The sequence below is a fragment of the Procambarus clarkii genome, chromosome 31, assembly GCF_040958095.1.
Source record: "Procambarus clarkii isolate CNS0578487 chromosome 31, FALCON_Pclarkii_2.0, whole genome shotgun sequence".
NCBI classification, from domain to species: domain Eukaryota; kingdom Metazoa; phylum Arthropoda; class Malacostraca; order Decapoda; family Cambaridae; genus Procambarus; species Procambarus clarkii.
In genome coordinates, this window is record NC_091180.1 from 22027482 (window position 1) to 22051918 (window position 24437).

General features: G+C 36.7%; 1 protein-coding gene across 2 annotated transcripts in view; it reads left to right on the forward strand.

Moving 5' to 3' along the window:
* Positions 1 to 24437, forward strand: part of dre4 (SPT16 homolog, facilitates chromatin remodeling subunit dre4) — a 50848-nt gene that overhangs the window by 21775 nt on the left and 4636 nt on the right. The window contains exons 13-23 of one of the 2 annotated variants that reach the window (XM_045743301.2): positions 137 to 332; positions 658 to 927; positions 1710 to 1821; positions 3702 to 3884; positions 5651 to 5756; positions 6574 to 6769; positions 8047 to 8143; positions 10034 to 10208; positions 12606 to 12762; positions 12937 to 12987; positions 24008 to 24037. In XM_045743301.2, the coding sequence (XP_045599257.1) occupies positions 137 to 332; positions 658 to 927; positions 1710 to 1821; positions 3702 to 3884; positions 5651 to 5756; positions 6574 to 6769; positions 8047 to 8143; positions 10034 to 10208; positions 12606 to 12762; positions 12937 to 12987; positions 24008 to 24037 (1573 nt within the window). The remainder of the gene's footprint in view (positions 1 to 136; positions 333 to 657; positions 928 to 1709; positions 1822 to 3701; positions 3885 to 5650; positions 5757 to 6573; positions 6770 to 8046; positions 8144 to 10033; positions 10209 to 12605; positions 12763 to 12936; positions 12988 to 24007; positions 24038 to 24437) is intronic. The other variant, XM_069334507.1, reaches the window with a different exon arrangement.

The following is a 24437-nucleotide window of genomic DNA, read 5'->3' on the forward strand; positions in this document are numbered from 1 at the left end:
TGAGTTTTGAATATAAAATACCATAAATCAAAATTAAAACAGTATTGTTTCATAATGACTTGGGCTGACATCCATGCTCAGAGGTTTTGTGCAGTCTTATCGTTTTGTTTAATTAATTACAATTATCTCCTTTCAGACCGAAAATACGAAACTTTGATTCTACCAATTTACGGCATGCCAGTTCCATTCCACATCTCGATGATCAAGAATATATCTCAGAGTGTGGAGGGAGATTACACATATTTGCGAATAAACTTCTTCCATCCGGGCTCTAGCATTGGCAAAAGTGACGGTGTATTCCCAAACCCAGATGCTGTGTTTTTAAAAGAAGTGTAAGTACTGTATATGGAAATTGTAAAGTACAGTATCTTTACTGTACTTTAAAGTACAGTATCTCAAAGGAAATACTGTACTCTCATTCTGTGAAGGTTGTAAAAGAAAGTAAAATGAGCTAGATGATTTTGAAGCAATGACAATGCACAGCTTTGAGAACAAGTATGAGTGATGAACCATCAGGCGGTATAAATGCACTGGATACAATAGCTAGGAGACGGCTCTAATTTACATTTTGCTCACTTTTTAAGCCTTTTATTTGCAGTAGTATAGTATGTGCAACTTTTATGTCTGGATTAAAAAGTTTTTCCTTTTTTTCATCAGTACCTATCGTAGTACAAATACTAAGGAACCTGGAGAGTTCTCGGCCCCATCTTCTAACCTGAACACAGCATTTCGACTCATCAAGGAGGTGCAGAAGAAGTTCAAGACGCGAGAGGCAGAGGAAAAGGAGAAAGAAGATCTAGTAAAACAAGACACACTTATTGTCTCCAATAACAAATCTAATCCAAAGTTAAAGGATCTATATATTCGTCCAAATATTGTGCAGAAGAGAATAAATGGCACATTAGAAGCTCATACAAATGGTTTCAGGTTAGTAACCATTTCTCAAAAAAATATTTTGTAGGCCAAGTGCTCTTTTGGCTTTGACATAAATTGTGGACTTGGTTACTTTCAGCTGAACAGGCTTGTTAATTTAAATTAAATATATATTGTTTGCATTTACATAGGATTTTTGGGAAAGTACCTAGATATAAGGGGTGGTGTGTGTAATTATTTTTAGCCTGGTCATATTTTAGTTTAGTTTATTTATTATCCACCCCATACCCATCCTGTAGGCAGTAATGGAAAGGGTTACAGAGGCACATAATGGGGTCAGGGACTGAACCCCAAAATTCATTTAGTTAACCATGTTAGTGTTGATGAGATAGTTACAAAATTTATTACACATTGTCACATCAATAATAGGCTTGAGACCGACAACAGGTACAAATTAAATCTAAAGTCTAAATTAAGCAACTGACATATGTGGAGAGCTAGTGTCACAATTGATGTGTTTGTCCTGCACACCGCCCCCCATCTAGTGGGCAGCGGTGGATAGGTTACAATCACTCACTACCTACAGTTAGCAAACTGGGGATGTTTGGCCAAGACTTCTGGTAGCAGATCATTTTGAATTAAATTTTCTCATCTCATGAACATTTCTTATAGAATTGTCTCTGAATTCTCACATTTTTTGCACTCGATCACATTGTGATGGAAATTTGTTTAGGAAATAAATTTTTTGGATTATTTTCTAGGCTAGATTTAGACTAAATTGTATATTGGATTACTTAACATTTTACTATACAATAATAACCATTACACCGCCTCAGATACACAAGCGTCCGTGGCGATAAAGTAGACATTCTCTACAACAACATCAAGAATGCTTTCTTCCAGCCTTGTGAGGGGGAAATGATTATTCTACTTCATTTCCATCTTCGGGTGAGTTTGTAGTGGAAATGTTATTGGTTTTTGTTCATTATATAAAGGCATATGTTCTTTATCCATAAACATTTGAGAACAGTGTAGGTTGATAATTGGTAATGCACATCCAGCTGAAATTGCTTAATGGTTATGGTAAGAAGAAAAAATATACAGATTGATGTTAAAAATTAGTTGTTGGATGAAGCAAATATTCATTCGTGGGGGGGAGGGGGGGATCATAGGTGACATATTTTGGCCTCAATAGGGCACGGAAGTCTGGCAAATTTGAGGCGCTGACAGAGCAATCGTCGGAGGTGGTCGGCTCCGCCCGAGCTGTCAGGCGGGAGTTGTCACAAGATATTACCTAATTATTTCAATGTCTCCAATTGATTTTTTCTTAGTTTTTTGCAGTAATATTATTCAATAATGTGTAGTGTGATATATAATATAGTGTGTGAACCATTGCTATACTCAAAAGTATGGTGAGCATATAGTGATTCAATTATGTTCATAAAACAATAGACATAGTTGTGCTGTTATTATGCTATATACACAGGTTATATTCAAGTATCTGCATGTTTTGTTCAACATAACGAACCACTTAGTTGGTATGGTGAGTCAAAACAAGAGTGGTCGCCACACACCAGCCGGCAACCGGCACCACCTTCCCTCCCTCACCAATACCTCATTTGCCAACATTCCTCCTTCACCATACTGTTTTTGCTTCTATGCACTATATACAGATGTTTTATATACAAGTACACATTTTGTTCACACAACTGTACAACTAAGCTGGTATGGTGAGTTCAGACAATAACAGAGGTCGCCACACAGTCGGCTGACTCTCCTCCCTCCCTCACCAAAATGGCTCCTCCCAACATACTCCTTTTGCTGTCATTACACCATATACATTAGTTCAGGCACTAAGAGTCGTCGTTATACACAGTCAGGTGGCGGCTGCCTCACTTACTCAAGGTCACAAGCACTAAACTTTCTCCCTCAACAATACTGTTTGCAGAGTTATTACACTATATACACATATAAGTATATACATGTTGTATGCACCGTAACTGTACACCTAAGCTTGTAGAGTGCCTAAAGAGCATAGTGGCCTCCCTCTGCACAGCCAGACAAATCATGCAGACGACGTCACCTCCGTCACCCAAATTGCTCCTCCCAGCATAATCCTTTTGCTGTTATTACACTAATACACACATTATATATAAGTATCTATATTTGTGTTCACCATAGAGAACCACTGAGCTGGTATGGTGAATGCAGACAATAACAGGTGACCACACAGTCAGTAAACGATGCAATCTCCCTCCGTCCCTCAGCATCACTCCTTCCACAGCGCTAATTATTACAACAATCCTGCTATTATCACAACCCTGGATATTTATATCACAGTCAGGGGTCACCTGTAATATTGTCATCGTTAAATAATAGCAATTATATATTTATTTTGACATTTTTCGGCGATGCTGTGGTCACAAGCTGAACAGCAATGCTGTTCGCTCATGCTGCATGCGCCAACCTTGGTTGTTCTAACGGTACTGCGCCCCTCTCACCTGAGAATATTGCCCACGATTTAAAAAAAAAATGGCGTCTGTTTACAAGAGCCCTGAGGAAGCTAATGTGAACCCTGTGTAGCCGCGGGCCATTTGAATCGTTCCTGGCACCCTATGGCGTATATGTACGCCATGTGCACCGTGGGACATGTTACTCATTGCGTATATATACGCCATGCGCAGTTTAAGGGTTAATAACCGAACGAATGCTGGCACACGTTATTTCGATGAGGGTGATGGTTCTGTATCTAGATAATCAAAAAATTTACAGTATATAAAATATTGCTCTTTGTAAATTGTCACTTATACCTTCTCTTTTTTTTCCAGCATGCAATTATGTTTGGCAAGAAGAAACATATTGATGTACAATTTTACACTGAGGTTGGTGAAATAACTACAGATCTGGGTAAACACCAACACATGCATGACCGTGATGATCTGTCAGCTGAGCAGGCAGAGAGAGAACTGCGCCATAAACTAACCTCTGCCTTCAAGAGCTTTACAGAGAAGGTGAGTAACTTCATTGAATAATGGTGAGACTAGTAGTTCATTTAGTATATTTTAACAATTGCTGTAGCTACTATTGTTTATTGATTGTCTTTGTATTTTGCAGCATTGATCTTGTAGTTGGTGTTATTAGGTGTATGCTAGTTACGTTTGTTTAATGATTATAGTATATGGGGGGAGCCGTGTGGGTCGCCAAGGTAAGAATATTGGAAAAGGATGCAAAATTAATGTATGTTAGAAATATAATATGCATACATGATGAGACAATGTTGGAAACGTAACCATACAATATTCAGCACCATCGTGAAATGTGCAGGTAGTGAAGGCAAAAAGTAAATTGAAGATGCACAAAAGTTTGCAATAATGGTAGTGTCTAAACTAAGAGGACAGGTTAAGTGATCTCATTCTAACATTTCTATAGGAGAGAAGCATGGGAGAGGAATGATTATTGTATATAAACTATTAAGAATACATAAGGTGGACTTAGGTGGATGATGGAAGCTCATTTGAGCCAGAGAGAAAAGAGAAAAATTATTACGTATAGAATACTATCTGTATTCTCTAGAGCATAGGCATGAGAGTTACATAATAATCTACATGGGGGAAGATATTAGAGGGACTGGTTCCAAATCTGAAAATTGGGCTGTTTTCTGTTAGAAAATTGGGCTGTGTTCTGTTGTTAGGATATAGGCCGTGGTTTCCGTTCGGTTAGGAAATGGGCTGTGCTTTCCGTTTGGAAATGGGACGTGTTTTCTACTATAAAATTGAGCCATTAAATAAAATGCAAAAATTATTATTTATATCTTATAATCTCAGTCAGATGGTTAAATTAATATTAGAGATCAGGTATGAGTAATGAGGCCAGGCTAAGAGAAACCTTTAACAATAGAAGAAAGGCAAGAGATGATGCCTTAGGAATTGCTCATATATTGTACAATGAGAATGGTAAACATTCATAACTTTAAGATCGTGTGAAAGAATTCTGGAATGTTGGGAAGTTTTAATACACAGTAGGTATGAGACAGAGTTCTAGTACTGTTATCTGTACACGATTAGTGTTCTGGTAACCAAGTTTGTGGTCTCAATCCTGACGAATACGATCTGATTGACTCGGTGTGCGAGATGGCCAGGGGGCTACTGTAAATACAGGTACTGTACTTTGCTCAAGTGTGATGGTATTGGTTTTGTGATGCTGCTGCAATGTTATCTGGAAGATGGGACATATGCTTGGTATATTAAAAATTATGAGATTCGTGCATTTTAGGCTGATGCCTCCCCATCCAATTTGTCTGGTTCGTGGGGTGGTGGTGGTGAAGGGCCTTGTAGGCCTCTCACGTATCATATACATGTGGTCTTAATTCAGACACATTTTTTCAATAAATTGTTCAATTTTTTTTGTACTTAGATTTTCTTCTTGTCGGTTCTAGGACTGGTTGTTTTGAGGAGCAGTTGTCATGGTGGTTCAGGTTTAGTGGGAGAGGAGAAAGAGTAATTACCATAAAAGCAGTTAATCAAACAGCATAATTAAGTTATAATGTATTCACTTGAATTATAAAAAAGGTTGAGGGTTGTGTAAGGCAGAGTTTATGGCTTGTGGAGAAGATAATGGCTGAGAAAATTCAATTGGAATTACTGTACATTGAAATAATCACAGCAAAAATTATAATTTTATATCTTTGACTGAAAAGTTGAGAAAGTGCCATTTTCTTAAATCAATTACTAAAGTGTGGTAAGTAAAGAACTAATTATCATTATTTTTATTTTTTTAGGTTGAAACTATGACAAAACATCAGATAGAATTTGATACTCCATTCCGTGAACTTGGATTCCCTGGTGCTCCCTTCCGTTCAACAGTGCTTTTGCAACCTACCTCAGGTATGGTATATTACTACAGTATACGGTGTACTACTGCTTGAATGAACTAATTGGGACTGACCTCCAACCATTCCCATCCCAACTTCCATTGCATCCTGCAATGACTGATCCAAACATCTTAAACACTAAGAAACAAAAATCTGGAAACCATTCAGTATTCATTAATTTATATCTTAACAAACTCATTTTTGTTTTTCTAAGTTCAACCTGACAAATGGTGCTGCTAGACCATTTCTTTTCAGTTCATTTCAAACATTCCTCAGTAATGGTAATTTACATTTGGAAATTTATTTAACCTCTGGATCGTCCTGCCATATATTGAGTGTCTGTTTTCAAACAAACCTGACATCTTTAACACAAACTGTCAATAATTTCAAATCATTGTATGACATAGAGCTGGAAAGATGGGACACCACAAGCATAGTTCTCATCATGTAACTACGCTATATATTCATTTATTCATCTTTACCAAGTGGTGCTGTGGCCCCAAGCTGTACAGCAGTGCTATGAGCTGTTTCTTCATCCTCCAGCCTTGGTCGCGTTTTCAGTAAGGCTCTCACAGCTAGCACGGATGCTGATGATTTTTTTTTCAAGATGGTATCTGTTTACAGGAGACCTGAGGCACAGGATGTGAGCCCTGTGTACCCATGGGAGTTTTGAATCGCTCCTCTATACCTAAAAGTGCCATATGGCACTGTGCACCCCTGATCGGGTGCCTTAAGGCAGTCTGTGCAGTGCAGTGGTTAATGTATTGACATATGTTTTAGTTTTTATGATATCTCTTATTGACTTTTGTCTGTTTTGTCTATGCTCACAGGCTGTGTTGTTAATTTGACTGAGTGGCCTCCGTACGTTATTGTTTTGGATGAAGTTGAGCTGGTTCACTTTGAGCGAGTTCAGTTCCACTTGAAGAACTTTGACATGGTGTTTGTGTTCAAGGACTACTCCAGAAAAACATCTATGATCAATGCAATTCCCATGCAGATGCTTGATCATGTTAAGGAGTGGCTGAAGTAAGTGTTCATTTTAAGCCAAATCTTGGCTAAAGCTACTTCCTGCTTATTATAATAATTGTTCATAAAGCTTTAGCATGAATATAGTAATCTATTAATTTTTCAGCACATCATAACCTGATTTAACACTTTTGTTAGGCGGGGACACGTATTGTCTATAAATTACTACGGAAGTCGGACGTGGATGAATGTTGTGTTCAAAATTAATATTTGTTAAAATTTCAATTATCGTTTGATTATTATTGGACTAGTTTTAATGCGCGCCTTTATATTGTGAACAATTGATACAAAAATGAACGACGTAGCACAAAAATTGAGTTGAAAAAACTGGAAAGTGTAAATATTTTAATGTGGGTGGTGGGTGCGCACTCACAGGTAAAACTCTGCCGAACACTTTGATACCAAAATAAACGACGTAGTACAAAAATTGGGGTCAGAACACTGAAGAGTGTAAATACTTACATGGTGATAAGCAGCCAAAGTGAAAATATTTGTTAAAATTCCATTTATTGTTTTATTATTGTGGGACTAGTTCTAAAATCCTCACCTTTCAATTGCGAACAATTTTATACAATAATGAATGACAGCACAAAAATTGAGGTGAGAAAACTAAAAAGAATATACTGTACACATTTTTGTACTGGTGTGCACTCACGAGAAACGCCCGGCCAATCTTGGGTGTGCTTGGGCTCACGTCCCGGGTCAGGCAAAGTGTTAATATTGTATTTTGGTTCATTCCTAAGGCACTGGTATGTCTTTCAATTTTAAAATGATATACTCTGTTTTCATCTTTGGTTTAATGTTCATATCATGATATTAAATGTTAAGTCTGCTATATTAATTTCATTTTTAAAATCTTGGTTAGGGTATTATACAAAAATTGTAGAGAATAATTTTTGGGTTTCAGTTTGGTCTGTGTTTCAATCTCATGGTTATTGTTTTTCTTCATTGTCTTTACAAGCCTTATGTAAATATGTATGTATGTACTGTACAATATTTGTGTCAAAAAAAATATTGAAGTAATGCCGTGAATTGCTAACCCTTCTACTTTTCACAAAATTTTGGGATCCACATCCTTGTGCTCATTAACACCTACCCATATGCTCCTCGTCTCTGAAGTTTTCTTCTCCTACCCTTATAATCACTCATCATCAGTCTGTCATAAACCTTTTTTCAATCTTTCAATTTATAGCCTTGCAAATAGCTAAACTGTGATGAATGTGTTTTCATTTAATAATAAAATCAACAGCTTTTATCATTTTTTTGCCTTTTTTCAGCTCTTGTGACATTCGGTACTCTGAGGGTGTGCAGTCACTCAACTGGTCTAAAGTCATGAAAACAATTATTGATGACCCTGATGGGTTCTTTGATCAGGTATGGCAAAACAAAAATTCTGAATTGGTAGTTTTATTACAATTTTGAGTTAAATTGAATGAGGTACTGTATTCAATTTGTATAAATGTCAGATTTTCCGCACTGCTATGTACTATTCAGGTTTGCCAGGTCAGATTTGTCTTGTAGATCAAATGCTACCTAAAACATGCTTTAACTTTGGCATTTCTCTTGTTTTTTATTGTATTACATTTTCGTATCATGGTACCTTCCAACTATTCATTACCTCCAAATTAATTATATTTGTGCCTGGCAAGTATTTAGTAATAATAATTTCAGGTATGAGTTTTTTTTATGTAACTGTAAATCTTCATGTATTGGCTGTGCACAAGAGTTAACATAAATACACTTCTTTTCTGAATCAAAGGTTTACGAGTTTTTCAATTTGTCACGGTCCTGGTGAATCATGTTAATTCACATCTGCAATGAACCGGCTCAATCTTAAATAATATGAACAAGATCTCAACATTATCTATTTGTTGAATGTTAATTTGTCAATCTAAGTAGGTATCCGACATGCATTCGGTTACTTTTGGAACTGAGAGTTTTGTGCTTACAAGTTTGTCTTTAATTTACAGGGCATTTGGCCTATTTACTCACCACAGCTGTATTGAGTAGATAGGCATCATTCAATAAGAGTATTTTGTTCATAAATACAAGGAGGACATGGGAAAGATAAAAAGAGAATAACAAGATTAACTCATGTTTCAACTGACAATGCAAGAAGGCACACGGTTAAAACAAGGCTGCTTAGAAAATGCACAGCAGCAGATGCTAGTATGAACAAGGCACTGAGGAGGGACTGAAATAAGTCCTAGCTCATGAGGGAAGCAGAAATGCAGTTTGAAAATTACTCAAATTATTCTCCGCTCAGCAATTACGCAATATACACATGGAAAATAATGGAAGATCAAGTTCCGAACCTGCACAATAAAATTAACATGCTGTAACATGCTGGAGTGAGAGAAGGACGTAACAAAAGGTCATCCTGTGACCTTCAACCTCCTACCAACAGATATGGGAATTATTGTTAGAAGAGCAGTAGAAGCTTTCAAGAAGGAAATATACACATTTCTACTGTTGGAGTTACCAGATCAGCCTTGCTGTGGTGGGATGTATTTTGCTGACATATATCACATTTAGAATACTGATGAACCCGAGGATTGTGGAATATTTGAAGAAAGTAACTTTGTAACTAAGACTGGATGCTCTTAAAAGGGAAGAAGCATGCCTGACAAACCTGATAGTGCTCGGTATGGATGCCAAGATTCATAATGATAGAGAAGGATGGATGGATTGTATTGTCTTTAATTGCCAAAATGCCTATCAAATTTTGATAAGACATATTAGATTCTGAAAATAGACAAATATACAGAGATGTCCTTTTCCAGGTAAGGGACAAGAGAATGAGGTAAGTTAATATGGAAGTAAGAAACAAATGAGCAAGAGAAATGGAAGGAAATATTTGAATGCTTTGAGAGGGGTAAACTGTTGGAATTAGTTTTAACCAGGTGTGATGGAATCGACTATTATTCACAGCTTCAAGAGCAGGTATGACAGTAGTGGAACGTTGGAAGGCATAAATGCACCATTTACAGTCCTAATTACCTGGTGCAGCTTCTGGGGTTCAACAGCCCCGCGGCCCAGTCTCCGACCAGGCCTCCCATTTAGTCGTCTGGTCAACCTGGCTGTTGGACATGGCTGCTCTCAGCCTGACATATGAATCACAGCCTGGTTGATTAGGTATTCTTTGGCCAAGAGATAAGGCTCTAGAGCTAGACTTCACTTCCCATTACCTACTTCCTAGTAGGCAATGGGCACTGATTTTGATGGGTACAAGTTTTTTTACTTAGATTTTTGTACTTTTATTAGGGAGGCTGGTCTTTCTTGGACCCTGACTCAGATGATGAGAAAGCAGAGCAGGAGGAGGAGGACTCTGAGGATGATGGAGCATATGCACCTACAGATGAAGAGTTGGGATCTGAGGAGGAAAGCGAGGATTATTCTGAGGGTGATTCAGAGGCATCCGATTCTGAATATAGTGAGGGTAAGTGGGTTACATGTACAGCCCTATAAATTGGTCTACATTTAAATATCATAAAAATTATTTTAACACTTTGCGCCGCTCGGCGTGTGCTCCCCAGCCCACCCCAAGGTGGGCCTGGCGTTTCCTGGGAAAGCACCACACTAAAATATGTATACTCTTTCCAGAGTTCTGACCACAATTTCCATGCTTCGTCGTTCGTTATGGTATCAAATTGTTTGCAATCTAAAGGCGCACATTATAAAATTAGTACCATAATAATCGAACAATAAATGGAATCTTAAATTTTTATTTTGGACGCTCATTATCACACAAATATTTATAAACATTCCAGTGTTCTGACCTCAATTGTCGGTCGTACTACGTCGTTCATTTTGGTATCAAATTGTTTGTGATCTAAAGATGCACATTTTAAAACTATTCCCATAATAATCGAACAATAAATGGAATTTTAATAAATATTTTAATATTGGATGCAAAATGAGTCTCCGTCAGACATAAGTATAGTTAATTATAGAGGCAACTTCCTTTGCCGCCGGACGAAAGTGTTCATAAAGATTTTAGCAAAAATATCAATGTTATATTCTTAGGTTGCTAGCCAACTGTGCTAATATTGCTATTTCCTGACTGCAATTCCATGCAATGTCACCAATGTCTGTATGGCAAATAATTCACAACACTGTTGGAATCCAGCAACATGCGAAAAAGCATACAGGGCGTGGGTGCACAGTCTGAGTACGAATTCTGGGATGATCCCACTCGGACCTGTTTCCCCGAGTCCTGATCCATGTTGGTTGTGGGAATCGCCCCAGTATAAAATGAAGTATTTTAAGGGACTTCTCATTGGGTCCTCATCGCATTTAAATTTAGTGATTAATAGGCAACTTCGGTGTTCGAGACACCAGGGCCAAAGGCTTAAGTGCGAGTTGTGGCAGTACTGTAGTAAGAAGTGGTTCAATGGAAGCACTGCATAAAGCTTAACAGTAGTTAATTCATAACTCGACTTCTAGTACAATGGGTGCTTAATTTACTCTCGATTTATGGCAGCAAAGCTGTTAATGCATTAGCAAGACAATTGATACCTAACTAATTGATTTCGGTCTACTCGTGGACAAAACCTAACCTTACATGGTTGACAACCGATCATTAACATGGCAGCGTGCAATCGGCACCTTCGGTTCTATGAGGCTCCATTACCAGATTATCAGGTCCCTTGTAATGAGTGGTATTCAGCTGCACTGGTTGGAGTGAATGTTTCTTTACCTACCTGTCTTACTGGCCCTGTTGTTGCTCGGGTCCTGGCCAGGGTAGAATCCTACCAATGGAAGGTGGTGGTACTTGGTGGCTGGCTGACTCAGTCTTTATTTTAGGTGCTGATTGCATGGTATCTAAACCCAGACATTTTCTCACGGCTCTCCTTCTTTTTAGAAGATTGGTCTATTGATATTCCTAGCTGGTTCAAAATTCTCAGCTGTGTGTGTCTGGTTTTTCTGATGCATTTTAATTGCGTCTCTGTGGTTAGCAGGTGGCTGAATTGGTGTTCCACATGCTTTTGCCATCCTGGTAGCTGTATTAAGTTGCTCTGTAGTCATTTTGCTTAAATCTCTCCCATTGTCAGCATTCTTCCATCTGTTCCTGTTGTCTTTTAGTTTTGCTTTTTTTTTTTTTTTTTTTTTACCTGTATCTTGTGCCTAATACAGTACTGTCACCTCTTATCCTTTGGCATTGGCGGAGCTACTACTGCTTGCGTTTAGTGTCAACTTTACCTTGGCCTGCTTGTGCACCGGCTGAACCTTCTTGTTATTTCTTTCCCTCAGTTTATGGTTCCATTTTGGTTCGTAATTCTTTCTTTAGGGCAGTTTTTGTCTGTTAGTGCTTGCCTTCGGTTGTAGGGGTAAGGAGCTACACATTCTCTGGAGGCAGGGCATTTGTTTTTTCAGCCTAGGTGAGTGTTTTGTTAATTTGCAGCCTTCTCATTTTCTGGCAAAGAATGAGTAGGTGGGCTTCAGGAGGGGTCTTTTTTTGGTTTTTGATGGGCCAGGGTACATCATGTGTTGTGCCTGGTGGCAGCTCTTTGCCACTTGCCTTCATGCCACCCGGTCTGCCTTGGTGGATGCTTTATGGATTGATCCATCTTCTGTAATATTTCGATCTCCACTCATGTGGTTACTTTTCATTGGCTCATTTTGGTTTATTTACTCTTACTGGTTTAATGTTTTATTTTGGCTTAATATTATTATAATTAACTTTAGATTATATTTCCTCCTCACTAAAACCTTGGATGGTTGAGAGCGTAGCTACTTCACTTAAGTAACCTCATCTCGGGTAAGTTCCTGCTTCTCCCTCAGAATAAACCAATGATAATGTCAATGTTTTCTAGTTGCAACATTTTTACTGCAGATCTTGGAAGCAGTGAAGAATCGGGTATGGATTGGTCCGACCTCGAAAGAGAAGCTGCTGAAGCCGATAAAGATGCTAATGACTTCCAGGATGAGTACACGAAACAGAAGAAGACAAAAGGTGGCGATTATCGTAGCAAATATAATGATCGGAAGAGGTAAAAAATTTAATTTTACATTAAAAATCTACAAATGAAATTTAATAAGAATAACTTATTAAATGTATTTCTGGATTACTTTTTTTTTTTATAAAGAATGATAATCATTAACAGTTAGCACCTTAGGTTAACAATTTTTTTAGATTGGAATTTTATCCACATATTATGTTTCAGGTTAAACCGCAAGTCCTCTCTGAAACTCGGCAAGGACAAACGCACGAGCAAGTAAACACATTATGGGCTTGTTCCCTTGTAGGCTCATTATACATCTCATAATTAATTTTTATTTTTGTTACACTAATAGCTAAATGGATTCCTCTTTTCACAGCACAAATGGCATACTTGCAGAGTGGGTTTCAGTCTCATCATCATTAATTTAGACGATTCAGTTGTAGATAGATGATTTTTTTTTTTAACCGTCTTAATTTAAGTGAACGTCATACACTTAATGCAAATATCGTATTGACATTGGCAGTAAATATTTAAAGTATTTCTTCTGCCTTACAAATACAATTGATAAAAATCTATCTAAAAGAAGTAGTATAATACAGTGAACTGCTTTAATGCACTAATTAAGCATTATGAGCAGTGTAGCTAGTGCTCCAGCTGCTGCCTTTTTAAGTTAGTGCTCCAGCAGCAGCACTGTACTAGAACCTGCTGTTAACCCTTTGCGGACTGTATTTGAAAAATCTTGCTTACCCACAGGACTACAGTTTTTAAATTTTTAAATATATTGGAAATTTGTTTAGAATTCAACAAGACAATCGACTCGTTATATTCAACGACAAAAACACGTTCTAATGAATATTTAATTTTAATTTAGACATGCAGACCTGTACTGTATAATTAACTTTTGATATACCTCTGCTCCTTGTTCTTACTCCAAACAATATTTAAGGTTTATGTAATTTTTGTGACAGTGTTTTGCGCATTGTCGTGCTGTTTTCTTTGTGTCTGGATGCACACCAGGAAATATTTTCAGCCCACTAACAGCTATCCACTCATTGCTGTCCTGTATGTTTGTAGATTCAGTAATAATAATTTGAATGTTAAAACTTCACTTTTTCATATTTCAGTTGAGTCGATATAAAATTTCTATTAAGGGATGGCAACACATTGATTTAGTCTACCCATTCTCCCAGAGACAAGAGATACAGTTAGGAATATTACAGTTGCTGTAATAAATATACGATTTTGTTACTTATTGAAAGAGGAGGGTAGTATAAGTTCTTCTTGACTGTCAGACACAGTTGGGCTAGTACAAACATATTCTAACCAATCTTTGTCCAACACAATTTAAACAGGAATTTCAAAAATGTATTATACACTTGGGTTATGACAAAGTTGCTGAACAACTTGGTGTCAATGTAACATAATGGGGAAGATCTGCACAAAGTCATCAATCCCAATAAACAAATCTGTCGAAAATTAATTAGTCTATATGCATATACCCCTGTAAAGAATTCTATTGCGAACACAACGATACCAAAAAAGAACGACGTAGCACGAGAAATAAGGTGAGAAAATTCAAACGAGTATACACATTTTACCGATTTTGCGCGCTCACGGGTAACTTTGCCGACTTTAGGCTTTGCTGTGGGAAGTCACGGTGGGCTTTTGGACCTTGTATGCATATACCCCTGTAGGGTATTCTATTGCGAACACAATGATACCAAAATGAACGACGTAGCACGAGAATTAAGGTGAGAAAACTGAAATGAGTATACACTTTACGGTGTCGTCGCCCACTTGCCCGCACCCATCGGAGCATGACGTCATTTCTGCGGCGCGCACAATAGTGTTAAGCTTTGGAGCAGGTCTCTTGTGACAGAATTTCAAAATGTTTTGCATAGCAGTGTTCAGGAAATGAACAACGTAAGCACCAAACATATAAAAATTTTCATTTATTTAAAGATAGATTGCCAAGATATTGGGAGCAACTTTACGTTCCTAATTGGTGTCATTCAAAGCTAATACTATGTCTGAGACTCTTTGTAAGTCTCACTGACCAATCGGGCAGTAATCGCCCCATCCTCCTGTTTAGGTAGTACTTGTAGTAATGGCGAGGATCATCGTACATATATTTACGTAAAAGGTAATTAGAAAGTTGAAATTGGTACTATTAAATTTTGACAAACTGGAAAAGTTTTTGTATTAATGTTGAAAACAAAATCTAACCTTTCTAGGCCTAATATAATAAATACATGTGCTATACTAGGCCTAGGAATATTTGAGTTTGATTTTTAGCTTTACAGTGGGGCCTCGATTTACAACGGTAATCCCTTCCCAGAGATGTATCATATGTATTGTTGAAATATGGTAAGTCGAAGCGACTTTTCCCATAAGAAATAAAGGGAATTGAATTAATCCGTTCCACACCCACCAAAATATTAATTTAATAACACTTGACCCCCACCTATTCCAGGTAATATAAGAGGGGTAGGAATGATAATGAAAAATAGTGCCTATTTTAATTACAGGCTGTCATGACCCATTCACAGCCCTTTTCACTTGGCTGATGTAGTATGGTGACCCATCAGGAAGGATTGTATACTATAGTGGGCTCTTGTGTGGCTCTTGTCGGCTTGCTTGAATGCGGGTGATACCGTGCAAAGATATCACGTGTGGTAGCTAGTGACGGTAGCTAGGTAGTGGTTCAGGAATGGCATGAGGGGATGTACTGCAGGAATGCAATATGTCGTCAGTAGGATAGCTAAAATGTGACAAAAGACTGTATGTAGGGTGCGGGCTTCAAAAACGTGTGGTTCATCACACAGATTCACACATGGACGGCTTACAACATGGACAAATGCCAGAGAGCTAGTTAGAATTTATCTACCTTTCACGGATTTATTTAAGCTTAACGCTCTTCAATCTACACCTCTTACACATTCATAAACTGCACTGTTATTTAACACAGGACAATCTGTTGTCTTCGTTATCTTAACTGATTAGTTACTCAAACTATAACGAGAGCAGTACATAGAACAACGTGAACATCATAACAGCATGAACAAGCCAAAGGTGTTTGCCTGTTTGGCGCTGCGCCTGTGGCTTGTTCATGTTCTACTATGTACTGCTCTCTTGTTAAAAAATGATCACTCAGATGAGTTGTGATGGTCTTCACACAGTTTGTTGCATGTGGTTTACCTTATTGTGATTATATTGCAACTTGTCAGTTCACTGTGAATTCTTTTAAATATATCGTGCTGCCGGACTCTGTACATCTCTGTAGATTAATTTATTGATAGTGCAGTTAATTTGACATTACTGATGGACTTGTATAATGTTAATATAGCTATACAGCCCAATAGCATATACCAGCACATCTGACATTGATGAAAGTCCTGGTGGGAATGAACTTGGGCGTATATGTATATAACGTATATGCAACATTAAAAATTTTGCCTACTGTCTCCACCAGTCAAGGAACTCTGTACAATAGCGTGGGTATATGGTAGTTTCCAATAGGTTGTTAGGTCATGTGGGCTTGATGACATCATGGCCAGCCAAAACAGCCACAGTTCATCCGTCCCAAGGTAATCCCTCAGGATTGCATAGAGCAATATACCACACTCAACAGCTACCTTGAGATGCCAAGGTGAAACTTGCACTATACCCATAAATGCTAATGCAGCATATCTTTGCTAGAACAACCTACACTGTACCTTGCAGTATCATCATACTGCTTGAGCCAAGGGCTCTCATCAGACACCAAACAAGCTAAGTCTATTTGCAACATTAACGTAGCCAAAATGCACATAACCTGTGCACTTCCCACAGCGGGTTACCTTTTACCTTCCATGAATTGCTGTTGTACCATGCAATAGCCATACAATAGTGCAACATGAGCCTGTGGTGGGAATCTGAGACACGGCTCTCACAATGTGATATTCAACAACAACAACATTGTACAGAGTTAATCAAGTGTGAGTGGTTTGAAGGCACAGAATGATTGGCTTGGGCACATTTCCACACTGTTTTTGTAGTTTTCAGTTACTATTGTTTGATAGTGATATTTATGGAATTATTATATTGTTTTAAAGTTTTAACACATTTTATTAATACAGTTGAGTACTTGGATACTTTGAGAATGGATAAGTGGTAATAACACATGGTGGAATGATGGATTAAATTGTTACTGTGTAGCGTAAGTGTATAATTGCCTAAGTGTTGTTACAGGATTAGAGTTACACTCATGGGAGTGTCCCCTCTCCCATCTTCCTAGACCTATTTTTTGATTTACAGCACTGTGAGACCTTTGAGACCTTTTCACTAAACTACAACAGTCTACATTTTTTTTTTTTTTCCAAAAATGGACTATCTGATTTTTTGGGCAATTTTGTTTCATTCGTTTGTATCTGTGACCTCTTGTTCTTGAAGGTGCAGGTTTCAAGAATATCTCTTGTAAATTTTATCGATTCCTGTTACTATTTTGTAAGTAGTGGTCATATCCCCTTGTTCTTCTATCATCTAACTTTATGGAATTGAATACCTCTAGCCTCTCATCATAGCTCTTGTTTTTCAGTTCTGGAAACTATTTAGTTGGATGCCTTTTTGCTTATTCCAGCTTATTGATGTGTTTCTTGAGGTATGGGCACCATACATTCACTGCATATTCCAACTTTGGTCTTGCATAGGTCGTGAACACTTTCTTTAATATTTCTCCATTCATGTACTTTTAAGGTTATTCTGAAGTTGGAAAGCGTAGCATAGGCTATGCACAATGTTGTATATATGGTCCTCAGTTGACAGTCTTTATTGAGAACCACCCCTAGATCTCTTTCCTTATCATAATTGTTTAAACTTTTTCACATAGTTTGTAGGTTGTGTGTAGCCTATTTTCTCCTATTGCACATTCCACCATGTGGCATTTATTGACATTAAATCCCATTTGCCAAGTGTTGCTCTTATCCATTTATTTGTGTCCAGGTCTTCTTGATGGGCATGATAATCGTCTTAAGTTTATCTTCTCTAGTAGTTTAGCATCATCAGCTAGCATGTGCATGTAATTCTGTATTCATTCTGGTAGAACATTAATGTAAACAATGAACATTGCTTGTGAAAGAATTGAAACCTATGGTACTCCACTAGTAAAATTTCTCCAGTTCAATACCTTGCCTCTAATTACAGCTCTCATTTTTGTTGGAAAATATTTAATCCCTGTCAGAAGTCTCCCTATCACTTTTCCAGTATGATCCAATTTCCAGAAAACCTCTTACATGGGTCTGTCGAAACCTTTTTAAGGTCCAGATAAATAAAGTAAACTCTGTCATCTCTCTCCGTTAAAATACCTGTGGCTCTTATCATAGAAACGAGTAGATTTGTTACACAGGATCTTCCTGATCAAAAACCATACTGTTATATGATTTCTCTCCAGGTGTTTTTTGCAATTGGTTTTTCTTATTTTTCTAATGTTTCTTTCTAATATTTCAACTCAGACTTGTCTTGGAAACAAGACTTCCTGACTTGTTTGCTTGTTCTAATATTTCTTTCTCTAGCCACTTGTGCATATCCTTCTTGCACTGCTTGATTACCTATGTAACCACCTCCATCTGTACTGACAAAAGCTCCTTTTCTTGTTGAATTTTCTGGCCCAACTTATTGTATTCACTAATGTTTAGATTTGCTTTAATTTCTTCAAAATTTAATTTTAATACTTCAATTCCTCCTCCAGGACTTTATTTTTAGCTTCCTAGTGATTCTTGGCCTTGCATAATTCCTGTATTTGCACCTCATAGTCATTACCTCTCTACCCAAGTTTTCAATACTGTCCCTAAAATTCCTAATTATTTCCACATAACAGTTTGCCAGCTCGTGGGAACTGCTTGTATTAATACGAGGCTGGATCTTGGTGGCTTATTAAAGCCACCAAGATCCAGATCTGTTGTGTTTTTCCTTTTATCAGCCTCCATGTTTGTGTGTGCAATTTCCTAAATGTTGTTACGGGATGAGAGCTACACTCATGGTGTGCCGTCTTCCCAGTACTGTCATATAACCCTTTTGAGACCACGACGTTCTGACTTGTTCCTACCATCTACTTTTTTTTATATATATTTACAAAAGTGAACCTTCTAATGTATTTTTGGCAGATTTGTTTCCTAAGTTTGAACCCATGTCCTCATGTTCTTAAAGTTGGCGTTTCCTAAAATTCTTTGTCAATTTTGTTGATTCCTGTTATTATTTTTTCTGTAGTGATCATATCATCACACATTCTTCTATCTTGTAGGATTGGTATATATAAGGCCTCTAACCTCTCCTTGTTGCTTATGTTTTCCAGTTCTGAGAGCATTTAGTTCCATGTCTTTGTACATTTTCTAGTTTGTGTTTCTTGGGATATGGCCACCATGCAACTGCTGCATATTCCAATTTTGGTCTCTGAAATACCATTAACAATTTCTTTAATATTTCACCATACATGTATAAAAGTAATTCTAAATTGGGAAACCGTAACACTTAATGTTCGTTGTGTCTCTCTCATGTGCGTGCACTTTATATTATTTTAGGTAGTTTACTTACAGATTAGGTCGACTTTTAACATGTACAGCCCGTGCAGTTATTCAAATGAGTGAAGGCCCTCTAATTATTCTCTACAACCCAAAAGATGTATGCAAACCAGACTGGAATGCAGCATTGACTGATCAGTTGTTTACTTAGACTTGTTTAAGAATATATTTTTACAGCATAATCCTTTCCATTAATTTTGATTATAAAGAAAGAACATACACAAGGAGTCGTTGGGGATAACACGATTGTTTATATTTTGGCTGCAAAGGGTTAAATCATTAAGTTGTGTGCCAGAAGTTGCATTTAATTACCATAGTCCATGTTGGCAGTGGGTGTTACCAGGAGCTGCCACTATTAAGTCAGTGTTTGCAGTTTATCTGATACTGCTTTTTATTTTTATCATTTAATTCATCCCCATCTGCATGGTGAAGTTGTTGTAGAATGGAAGCAGTGATATCTCGGCTACACATTGTTTGGAATGATTGATGCATTAGATTTTCCATTGTAACTGAACTTTTCCTATTTTTGCTAAAGAAAAAATGACTATTATACTATAATGTTTGTCATGCAAACATTTTAATATATTTGATGCGAACTCAATCACATGGGAAAGTGGGTCTGTAAGATAGATATTTTGTTTATAGTTGCACTGCAAATCCTGATTATCGAGATTATTCCTCTTCTTCTGGATACAATTTGTATCATGGTGCACTTTCTCTAGAGTGTAATCATGCTGGTTCAAACAGTTTTCAGTTAGGCTAGGTTATGTAAAAGTGAGATATTATCTAATCAAGCTGTATATTTAACCACATTTTGTATGGTTTCTTGGATATCAGTTTATCAGGAAATTGCTTAAGCTTTCATTTGCTTTGCTCATATATTTTAACAGATTAATGCATTATAATCTATAGCATTACTTCTGTCTTTAAAAGTCCTATGTCAGTACCTTACACAGCTCTAACCATGGCTTGAGATTCAACTGCAAAGTGCTGAGGAGCTCTTCAGTTGTGGACTTTCATTTTTTTCTTGCAATAAAGAAAAGAAGTTACACATTACTCTATAAAGAAAAGTGTTCAGTTACATATGTATCCTGAGTGCTTAAAAAGTTAATTACATTATTTATAAGATTCAATTAAACATGACAAAATTCATTATCAGCTTAACTGACAATACCAGGATACAATTTGCATTTTAAAATGTTGTAGTTTTTATGTATGAAAACCAGGAAAAGTCTTTTTTTTTAATAGCTGAATATATCCATCAGTAATAAACCTTCTATTTCTGCTAATTATCACCAAGATTGTCTTGGGCAGGTGCATGAGCACGTGCATGTAAATATGTATGCTGTCACCTTCATATGAGATCACCTTCACATGGTCTGCTTTCTGCCCTCAAGTGTAAATCCAAGGAAGTCTAGTGAGATCCTATACCAAATTGTTCCATGTGTGTCAAAGGTACCCCCTGCATAAGGGACTATACACACTAATAAATGTTAGTATACTGAATATACCTAACAATGAATAATGATCCTATTATCCAGTTATTGATCTTTAGTGGAATATAGGAAAATATAAGTAAAAATTTGATCGGGTTCCATTTTATCAGAATTAAACACACTTATTTTTCAGTGTGATGTTCTTGGTGATCACGAATTAAGTAATGCCAATTGATGGTTAAACGTAATGTCCATTTTCTGTGTTTTAATTGATAAAGATTAGGCCTGGGCAGCTGTGATCTTCATTGTATTTAGTTATTGTTGCTAGAATAACATGTTGGCAGACTTCATGTGAAGTGTGTATTATCTAGATTGTATGTTGGTAAGAGCAGTGATGTGTTCAAGGCTACAAACTTAATTTGCAAGGCATTAAAGGCAAATAGTTGGTTAAAGAATTTTCTTGTTTGAGTTTTATGCTTTAAAGACTAGTTTTCATAGTTTTAGAAGTATAGGTTAATTTGATCACTGCATGAACATAGAGTAAAACATAGCCAAGTATAAAAATCGTAAGTGACTTCTTTCAAGACTCTGCTGCCCCTGGCAGTCAGCAATGAGCTTCCAGTTTGTATCTACATTTTCATTCAATCTAAGGTAAATACAGGAGCTTTAGAAGTCTTTTATATAAAAAAAAATACAATGCAATAATGTTTTCTCAGACCCCTTGTCTTATTTATGTACCTAGTAGCCGTAGAGTTTTAGAATGAGTTTCTCGGCTATTTGCTAGTCTGTCAATTACGTATTCTCAGAAGGAAAATTCCAAATGTTTGGTAATTTATAAAAATTTTGAATCGTTTCTTTGTTAATACTTTCCTCCCTCGCGGACCCAAATATGGGTCCGATATCTTTCTATCACTTCCACACAAGCTAGAGAATCTATCTAGAGAATGCTTCAGGGTATTGACTTGAAACTTCATATAAAAGTGAGTTTCTTATTGAAGCTCTACATGTCATATCACTCAACTTGTCATTTAAGGTGCTACAGTATGTACTGTATCTCAAGAATGATGCGAGAATTGTTCAAAATTGAAAGTTGTGTAATTTATATAGTCTTGTTGTGCAATCTTATCATAGTGAATGCTGGATTTATATCAGGTATGATCCTATAAAACCTTGCGCGATTCTTTAATGAATACCTAACATTACCTTTTGATAATTACCTTACCTTACCTTACCTAACATTACCTTGCCCTGACCTAATAGTCAGAGCATAAGCTATGATAGCTACTGACAAAATAGCCCAGAAATGTGCATACAGTATGCATAGTGTATGTTAGCTCCATGTTATCCCTGCATCCCCAGACAAAATTAATCCATTTCTATCTTGTACTGATATGATTGATCATCATGGTGTTGGGTGCAGTTCGTTGTACTTTGGTTTTAAGCATTTCAATATATGAACATTCCCATGTGCATTTTCTTGCATTCACAGTTAGGTCACTATTAATTAATAATCTTAAGATAGTTCTTTACAACAATCATATTCATGAAAATTTCATTTGTTAAGCTTTAACTCTTTCTATGTAGTTAGGAAATCTAATTTTTTTTTTACTGGCCTACAACAGATGTTTCGGAATTAATCTCCCACAATTGTTTAACCTAAGTCATGACTGGAATGCTGCTATTCCATTTTGGATAAATAATTTGTTTTGTACACGGGTACTATTTGTAAATCTCATATTCTTAAAGTCCTTTGGAATGAAACATCTCTCTACAGTCCTTTTGTTTATGTAATGTTTTGAAGCACACCCTTGTTAATTTAATATAGTAAATACCCAGTTTGTAATCAGTTGTTTAGGTTTAAATATTCAGTGCCTGGTTTTGTAATGAGATGCTTCCCAGGTCAGCCTGTCCCTGTAAACTTTGTTTAATCTATATGAATTCTAACATTAAGTTTCTTTTATCATCCTTTACATATAAACACAGAAATTATTTAATTTCTTCCAGCTGTAGTAAAAAAAGTATTTAAAATAATTGATCATTTAATTCAGTACAAATTAACTGTGTTGACTGTTTTGTTTTTGGATGATTATTCAAATATGCTTTTTAATTTGTCCTCATATTTGGAGCTTGCAAACATTTTCTGCATTTTGTCCCATACCTTGTTAGAGGTAGTGTTAGTTTATGGTAGTGTTACTCACTTATAAGGTTCAGGGCCAAGAATGTTGAAGCACTCACACTGCCCAGACTGATCGTGGAAACTTCAGCTTTGTTATAATTTGTTATATTTAATGCTTAGCTGCACTTTTAATTGTCTTGGTTACCAAGTATTCTGTGGAAGCTCTTCTTTCCTTAGAAGTTGGCTTCTCAAAGAATTAAAACTAGAAATTTCAATTGATATTAGGTAATAAGGCATTAAATAGGGCCATCTGATATATGTCAAAGGTTTCCACTACTTTAATTCCGTTAAACATGTAAATTGCAACTTTTAGTGACGAGACAAAGTTTGAGACAAATTAAAATTTATTTAGCAAATAAATGCAAGTAGGAAAATATGGTAAAACGACAAAGCCGGGAAAAAAAGGTGAGATACTGTGATAGAAAACCAGACTTGATTGAGTGGCAATGTAAGTGTACAGTAGATGAAATGTAACCATCATTTATTACTGAAATGTAAATGCAACCTTTTAAAAAGCATGTTTGTTCATGTTGGTATCTAGATCATTATTGCTAATGCAAATTACCAAGAAATGTACAAGTTGATTGTAAATGTAATCACATCTTGCTATAATAACAAGCAAACCTTTACCACCCCCCCCCCCCTTCCTCACCCACACTGGATCATTCTGGCAACAAGAGTACGAGTAATTAATGCTGCTGCCATGATTGTCCTCCAACGACCTGTCACATAGTTAATTGCACGTACAATTAATTTGTATGTACCTGGAGATGTAATGTCAATTTATTTGTGCATAATTTGTAGTGTGATATTCTGTAGTAAACATGAAATTTTACTGTCTACTGTATGTTAAATATATGGATATGGATATTCTCCATGGCTATTCATGGAGAGAGACATCACCTTGCATGATTCAGATGTGTTAATCTCATTACAACATCTGTGCCTGTCATGAGCTGCATACTGACACTGAATTATTGCTATTTTGTATTTTGTTCAGTTTGTATATTTGTTAAAATAATGTACCACAGATTTGTATATGGATCATTAAGAACAATTATGTGTAACAAAGCAAACAGTTCAGTCTCTTTCATAAAATTTTAATTCATTCTTATTCTTTATTTCAGTTCAAAGCACAAATCTTCCAAGCATGACAGGTAAGCTTCAGTTTTGTTTTACACAGGTTTTGATGAGAATATTGGCTGACCTCTGATGAGTTGATGTGTTGATAATTGTTGCTTCGGGCCACCAGATCTTTTCTGTGGTCATGTATTTTTTTTCCAACCACAGTGTTTCTCCTTACGTGCCTTGGCCTTATGTTTGCCTGTGGCTAACACTTTTTCTCACTGTATGTATAAAAATAATGTGCCGACAGGTCTTATCAATTTTTTTTTATAACACAATTACTGTATATGCTCCTTGTTCAGCAACGGTTCCATCTGGGTTTTTACGACATTGCCAGAGAACCCATGTGGATCCTGAGCTGGTATGTCGACGTCTGTACCAGAATACAGAAGCATGTCCATGACCATACCAGTCTCAGTCGCACAGCGCGAA